This window comes from Lathyrus oleraceus, chromosome 1 (genome assembly GCF_024323335.1).
Source record: "Lathyrus oleraceus cultivar Zhongwan6 chromosome 1, CAAS_Psat_ZW6_1.0, whole genome shotgun sequence".
NCBI lineage: Eukaryota > Viridiplantae > Streptophyta > Magnoliopsida > Fabales > Fabaceae > Lathyrus > Lathyrus oleraceus.
Window position 1 is genome coordinate 85691252 of NC_066579.1, and position 8483 is coordinate 85699734.

Here is an 8483-nt window from a genome sequence, read left to right on the forward strand (position 1 = left end):
AGAGTCTTATGAGTGTAGTATCGCGTAACAATCGTATCAAATATTACACTTGAACGACTTTCGCACTACATCCTAAAAATAGGCCAAGATGGGCTTGGTAAACTAAGGTCCTTGGCTTCTAAGGTCCATATTGGAAAGAGTAATGTCTAACCACAACTTACTTGTGTGACATTATTGATCCCAACATGACCTCCACCAAGTGAATGGACTTGCAAGTCAACTTGCTAAGGAATAACTCCACACAAGTCAACAAGACTACGCCATTCTCCTATCCTAAGTGCACTCGAGTCCGGGTATAGAACTCATCTCACAAAGATCACCAAGCATACAAGGAATTAATATCAAGCAATTCAATCATTACATACAATACAGTAATCCCAAATTGCACAAAAATATGTCACAAAACAATACAATACAACAAGCATGAAAAGTTGGCAAAACCCACTAGATGATTCTTCCCCAACAGAGTCGCCACTTTTCTGTAGCGGGGTATTCGTTACCATTAGAGATATTGACTGAATCCAAGGTAAATCATACAAGTCGAGTCGCCACCGCACTTCTATTTATCCAAAGGAATGGTTAGAAAGTGAACAAAAACCTAATAGTTTTTAACAAAAACTAGTAAAAGAAACAGAGATCTGGGTAAGGGGGTTGGTTATGCAATGGGAAGGTGTTAGGCACCCAAAACATCCTAGGTACTCCTAGGGAGCCCTTTTCATACTTGTTGTAAAGGTTGTTTGTTTTGTGGAAATTTTGTTTGTGCAAACATGATTGGAGAGATGAAGAAAGAATATACAAATTTATTTACATTTTGTGTTTGGATGGATAAACCCATTGCCAACGTACCATCTTATGAAAAGATTAAGATCAAAACCTCGTAGTTCGGGGTAAAAATCTCAAAACAAGTTGGTGAATTGATTGGTCCAAAAGCCTTAAGGTATTTTGTTATCAAAGGGAGAAAACTCAACCAAACCACAAATCCACCATGTGAGGATAGCTTCAACATGCTAGTGAGGGGTTAACCCTATAATAAGCATGGAAGACTCATTGTCCATCACTAAGGATATAGGTGAGTATTACATCTACCACAAAGATAACTCAAACCTAATAACTAAAGGTTATGGAAAATTTGATTAAGAAAGTGGCCATTGGAACCACAAAAAGAAATTTGAATGGGTTATATTTACCAATTAGAAGTATATACAAAAATGGTCAAAGTTGACTTAAAGGTTCAATTCAAAATAAGTGTTATGAAAAGAAAGTTTGAAAATCAAAAGCATAAGGCTTAGGTTTCTAATGTTTAAAAACAATGGTTAAATGTTTGCACAAAGAGTTTTGGCTTGGGTTAGAATGGAGAGAAGAAGAAGAAGGGCTAAATCCTAAGGAAAGCAAAAGATGAGGGATAAAGATATAAAACCATAATGGAGTTCCTCTCTTGAGATCATATTGATGATCCAAGTAGCTCCCATCCTTTGGAATAAGCACTCACAAAGCATAAGCAATCAAACAAGTCTCCTAAGAGATCCTCAATGTATCTTGTATCTTTCACTTTGGATGAACATGGCAATGGTCCTTCAATTGAGCTCATAGAATCCCTAGCACAAAAGCACACACATCAAAAGTTCCATGAAGTAAAACAAGAATGGACAAGAGTGAGTTTAGAGATTTGGTCATTCTAATCCATCTTCATCATTAAGATCCTTTTACTCCAACTTTGCACAAGGAAAGTCCTAGAATCTAAGTCCAATTCTCCATTTCTTTACATAGGGAAAGTCCTAGAAACTAAGTCCATTTCTTTGCATTTGGTTCACAATAATCAAAACAAAACACAAACATAATAATATATACACAATTATGTGCTCAAGTGAGCAAAAGGAAAATGGCATTAACATAAACATGTGCTCAAGTGAGCAAAGAGAAAAGCAAATGGATAATATGGACAAGAATAGTAAATTGCATAAAAGTAAAGTGCATAAAGTAAATGTTAATGGTTAATGGTTAGTGTTAGTAGTTAGTGTGCCATAAGGCAAATTTAGCGCTACGTTAAGCAATCGTAATTGGACTTATGTAGAAATCACAACTATCTGAGGCCGATCAATAATAATGTAGGCAACAACACAAGTTAGAAGTCTTGATTAGTGAACCAAGTTCCAACAACTTGCCATGCCAAAAAGAAAATGAGAATTGATCTTGTATTGGTTTAAGCCTTTTGCATGATTTAGAAAACAACCTATCCTTAATGCAAAGCCATTCACTTGATCAATTGATCAAGATGAATTAGATTTGAATCAAGGAAGATTAAGTCTCCCTAATCAATGCTAACTTATCAACCTTCAACTCATTGATCAAAAAGAAAGAAGAAGAAGAAGAAGAAGAAGAAGAAGAAGTAGATGGAGAATGGATCATGGAAATGGAAAGATCAAAATGCATAAGATGAAATAATATATACCAATCCATATGTATTGACCAAATGACATTGAAAGTCAAAGTCAAACAATGATAAATCAGAAATGAGATGAAGATTGGAGATCAAACAATAAGCATAATATTTTTGGCATTTTTAATATTAAAAATAAACTTGAATTAAAAATAATGGAAAGGTCAAACTTCAAAATTACTTCAAATCAACCTTGAAAGGTCCAAGTAATTTATCCCAAGTCCAACAAGGTCAAACAATGTTTGACAAAAAATTTCAGCATTTTTAAAAATCAGAAACTATTTTTAATCAATTAAAAATGAATAAAAATAACCTAATTGAACTAAAATCTCAATTAATCTCAAATCAATTTAAAAATTGATGAGAATATTTTTCATAGATCCATCATCATTCAAATAGGTTAGGAAAATATTTTTGTATTTTTTGAATATCAAAAACTAATTAAAATGAATTAAAAATAACCAGAAAAGAGAAAATTCACAAAAAATATCAAATGACAAAATAAAAAATATTAAAAATCAGAAATAGAAACTAGAATTTATTTGGAGACTAATGCAATTGGTCCCATAATTTTTGGATTAAAAATGAGAGAGATATTGATTTTTGAAAATAATTGGAATTAAAGAAAATAAAATCAGAAAATAAAAAATGCAAAAAAAACAAGGAGCGTTAGATCTGAGCTCATTAATTGAGTTGGCAGATCATACGCTCTAGAGATGCGCTCCCACCATACGCCTTGGTCAACTGAACCACACGCAGCATTAAAACAAGTCATAACATGGAACGGTCCAGATTAGATCTGGAAACAAGATCGTGTGGCCAGGAATTGATCTGGAGTTGGGATGGCCACCGGAGCCACGGTCTTCTCCGGTGAGCCTCAGAATTCTGGTCAGAGTTGCAGAGATCCAAACCTTAATGAAAATGCATGATCTATACATTTTTGGAAAGCTGGGATGATGTACATCATCCCTGTACCATCCATTTCCACTCTAGATTTCCATGGTGTGAGAAATCAGAAGTTGAAAAATCTGGTGTTCATCATGAACTCAATGGATTTCAAAAATTGAATGCATAATCATGATGCCTCTATTGAGAGGACTTCAGCCAACACAAGATCTAAGCAAATAGGTCAATGGATGATGAGATTCGAATGAAATACCAGTTAAAGAGTAAGCTTGAATCTGGTAACTTGAGCTCAATTCCTTGCTTGCTTTGCCAAAACATAAGATTAGTGAGATGAATGATGAAGGTTTAGAAGCTTTAGATCTAAGAATTCAACCAGATGAAGTTGAATTTTGGATCTGAAAAATTTGAAGAAAAATGGAAATTGCTTCTTTGGTGAGGTTGGGGAATCACTTCAGCAGGGTTTCAGGCGCCTTTAGGTTGATTTTGAATGAAGCTGAACCCTTTTATTTATAGCGAAACAAACTGCAAGAAAGCTGAATTCTCATGTGCATGGAATTTGGATCCTTCATGCATGGGCCTGTACAGGCGCGTGCAAAGCCCAAAAGCTGATGCAAATGCATGCTAAACACAAACCAAGTTGAATTGTAAGTGTAGTTTGAATGGCAATTGCTTGTGTATCAAGATTTCATGTGCATTCCATAATTATGCCTAAATGTTCAGCTCTTCGAAAATACCATTTGCCAAATCCAAATATGATCATGTGAGTAATGGTTGGAAAGGTCTTGATGTAAGGAACAATTGTTATGTTGGGCAAAAATCCATTTGGAGTATGGAAATTTATGATATTTGAGTTTAAAAGTGTGATGTGCAAAACATGTCAAGGCAAAGTTTCCAAATTTGGCCAATGTTCAAGCCCTTCTGTTTTGATGATGAAAGCCTCAAATGAAAAAACCTCCAACATCTAAGTTGTAGATAGTTTCAATACAATCAAAATGGACCTAAATTTTGCATCATTTGTATTTTTGATGAAAGAGTTATGGGCACTTGAAGTTGGACTTCTTTGCCTTTTAATGCATTTGGTCAACAAGGACCTATAATGTCTTGCATTATCACATGTATTTCCTTTGAGATTTTGAAATTTTTCTTCACATAACATTTGAAGTATGCATCTTAATATTTCCAATGCATTTTATCCCACCCCAAAATCATAAAAAATGAATGAGTTATGTCCTTGGGAAGTTGATCCAAAATTAGGGTTTCAGTCAAAATGACCTATAATGTATTGGAATGGGAGATGATCTTCCAAGATTCAAATCAATTTTTTATGAATATGAAAGTTTTTCAAATTGTCCTTAAGAACATGTTTGATTTTGGAACCATCTCCATTTGACCAACACATAAAACGTTAGGTCTCAGTGCATTTCAAAATAGTCAGATGAATTGACTGATCAACTTCTCAAGTCCATGACTCATATCATGAGGAATTGATGATTGAGGACACTCAAATAAGTTCCAATATGCATGAAATGATGAATTAAAGAACTTCCCTTGATTGTATTTGATCATGGGCTGAGGTTGCTTCAAGAGCAAGGCATTGTGGTGCACAGATGAATTAGGGTTTCTCTGAGGCACAAACCTCAAACCCCTTCACTTGCTTTGATCAAAATGATGAATTAAGGTGCTAGGGGGGAATATTTGATGGATGAGAGCTTTGGGAACCCTTACCATTCTTGCTATCATCTCCTCTTGACCATGTCTTTGTACCAATGATCTCCTTGAAGCTTTAGACCTTGTGATTGCTTAAGCTACAAACAAAAGATGTTAGTGACATATTTTTGTGCTTTTGGTTAGTAAACAAAATAAGAAAAACAATGATATACCATTCAAACATGCTTGGTGATCTCAAACCAACTCACGGAAGGTCCCACCCAAAGGCAAAGGGGACCAAGATGCTAATGATCCTTGAGGCAATGCAAGTGCAATGTTATGATGCCATGAGGGATCTTAGGGACAAAATTGGGGTCTTACACCTTCTCAAGTATTCAGACTGCACAGAGTCACTTGAGGAAATATCTTAGCAAAAATGTGATTTGTAATGCAATGTGCTTCTAACAAAAAGCAAATATTACAGAATTATAAGAACAATAGCTTTTCACGTAAGAGCAGCAGCTCGTGAAAAAATGAGGGAGAATGAATGAGAGTTTTTGTATTCTTGTATGTCTCAGGTTTGTTCTCTTGTGAAGTATTCTGTCCTTTATATAGTCGCTGTGAAGGACCGTTGGAGTGATGACAGGATCTTGGTCATTGAAGAATGTTTAATGTCATTACTCTCCTTGTTTCTTTCTAAAACAGTTTTGCACGCCTTATTATTTCCTTCTCGAAATACGTTCTTTCCAAATAAAGATTTCTTTTCGGTTACACGTTCTGAACTTGTGAGTCTGCATCAGAGTCTTGATAAATCAGAGTTTGTCTTTAGAGGTTGATTATGTCTCACCATATCAGAGTTTCTCAATGCTCTAGACTTTGTCAGATTCAAAGTCTGGATTCAATATTCTTTTATCAGAGTTTCTGACTTCTTTATGTTGCGATAGTATCTGCGTTGATCAGAAGCAGAGCCTTCTGGATACATTCTTTCTGAGTAGCATCTGATAGTCGAATATTTTGTATCTGATGTAATTTTCTATCTGAAGTTTGATCAGAGTCCTGCACACTAAAAAATCTCGTTAGAGTACCATTTTTGTTTCATCCTTTGTTATCATCAAAATCTTAAAGATATATTGTAGAGCCAACTTTATTATTACAATCTCTCCCTTTTTGATGATGACAAAACAATACAGAGTAAAGGTGAAACATTAAAGAAAAACTTAGATCAGATAGGAAAGTGGGCTCCCCCTGAGTTAGAGCCTTGGATAACTCAGGAGTTCTTACCGGACCTTCCTTGGTTTAGTGCTTTAGCTACTTTCCTGCATATCTTTAGTCATTGATTTAGTAGTAATTTATTAAAGATGTTTGCAATACTTTAGAGGATTTAGTTATGCTTCCATCAGAGCTATTTTTGTTCTCCCCCTTTTTGTCAGAATAAAAAAGACATAGCAAAAAAGTTGATATTGATAAAAGGCATTTACAGATAAGCACCACATATGTCAGAAAGCAGGAAGCAAGGAGAAAATAACAAAGCAGAGAAAGCAACATGCAAATAGCCTAGGTGCCTAAGGGTTTGGAGGCGGAGGCATCCTTTGGAGCAGCTGGGACAACATGTTCTGAATGTTCACGTTGACTGAGTCCTGTTGATCCAGCCTGGCCCGAACTACCTGTTGTTCTTTATGCGGTTCCTCTAGAGTCTTCAAGACCAGAGGGATGAACCCAGAATTGGAGTGCCCCCCCCCTGAGTCAGTTCATCAGCGTTGGCTTTGGCAAAAGCTTCTTCAGCAATGCGAGTTGCTTCTTCCGCGTCGGCTTTAGCTTTTGCCTCAGCCTCAGCAGCAGTAGCATCTGCAGCAGCCTTTGCTTCAGCTTCTCTGATCCTGTGAAGTTCTTCTTAGTGCACTTTCTCTTCAGCTTCCTTCCTTTCCCGTTCCTCAGCTTCTCTGGCTAGGCGCTCTTGAAGTCTAATACTAGCGTATTTGATGAAGTCGTTGCGGACTTGTTCAGAGAGGCCTTTCAGCTTGAAGGCTTCATAGGTCATCCAACTTATCACTCTGTTCTAGTGGATCCTTACAGCAGAGGGATCATCACTGATACCAGAGTTGATGGTCAGAGACTTGACCTTCTCAACTGAAGACTCTGCAAAAACTTGGATTGCTTCTTCAAGGGTAGGAAGGGTAGTTTCTGGTTCAGTGGCAGAGGATGGAGAGGGTGGGGAGGGTGATTTTGGGGCACTTAGATTAATTGTGGGAGTTGTTGGGTCAGCGGAAGTGATGGGTGGTGGTATGACAGAGTGGTCTGTGAGGATAGTTCAGGTTGTGGGGTTGGTCCAGATGGTGGTTGGGTTGGTTGTGGTTCATAGTGGGTTGGTTGTTGTGCAGGTGGTGTTTGTTCATATGTGGTGCGATATGGATGTTTAGGAGGTGGGGAAGGAAATTCTGGTACAGGTTCAGAGTGTGATGGTTGTTGAGAGGCCAGAGCACAGGCTTGCAGCTGAGCCAGAGTGGGGGATTGGGGGTCAGATGGTTTGGTGTCAGAGGAGAGCTCATAGTAAGGTGGGGATTGAGGAGATGGTGATGATGATGGTGAAGTGGTTTCATTCAGCATTTTTGCTTCCGAAACGGGTAATGTGGTGGTAGCGAGGTTGAATTTGAGAGAGGGTGAGTTAGAGGATCTGGTGGTTAAGGGAGGAGTTTTAGAAGAGGTGTAAATGGGAGTTGTTTGGGGAAAAGAAGAAGCAATTGGTTTAATTTTGACAGAGCGAGGGAGAGGTACAGACTTACCTGGAGAGTCAACCAAAGGAACTGGGGGTCTTGATCCAGAGGATTCTCCCAGCTTAGCTTTCTTTGCCTTCTTGGACTTCTCATAGGGCTCTCACATCCTCTTCATGAAGTTAGGTTGATGCTCAGGAAGCCAGTCCATTGTGAAGTCAGACATATCCACCCCTTGATTGGCAAGGTCCTGTAGATAGTAGGCTACTACCTCTAGAGGGTCAATCTTGGAGAATAGGTAGAGTCCGTTGGGAATCTCCCTCTGATCTCTGAGTGCTTCCTAGGAGGTGTCAAGTGTTGGTTTGGCTCTGACTTGATCAATGATTCCCACGCTCTTCAGATTCTGAGCATTCAACGGTCTTCCAGTGTCAATGGTGACATCTTCCATGAGTCTGAGCTGAATCAGGTGGTCCACTAAGCCTCTCTCAATCAATACATCTGATATGAGTCTTCCCAGAGGGATGTAGTTCCTTGTATTCATGTTGTTTCTGGTGTCTTTAACTGAATCTCTGAGATACTTGAAGAGAAGTGCAGGTCGACACAGTTTCAGACCCTTGTGAATGCAGTACAAGATACACTTCTGATCTGTGTTGATGTAGTCAGAAGAGTTTGAAGTAGGGCGATGATGAATGGTGCCTAAGATGATCTTCAGCCACACCCGGAGGTTCTGATGTAGCTCCTTGTTCTTGGAATGCTTGTTGTAACACCTTAAAAGTTGCCCTCCT

General features: G+C 37.9%; 1 protein-coding gene across 1 annotated transcript; it reads right to left on the reverse strand.

Annotated features, from left to right (window-relative positions):
• Positions 1-7222: 7222 nt before the first annotated feature.
• On the reverse strand, positions 7223-7594 carry LOC127092796 (extensin-like). The gene has a single exon (XM_051031696.1). It carries the CDS (start codon positions 7592-7594, stop codon positions 7223-7225), a length of 372 nt encoding a protein of 123 aa, XP_050887653.1.
• Positions 7595-8483: the final 889 nt, after the last annotated feature.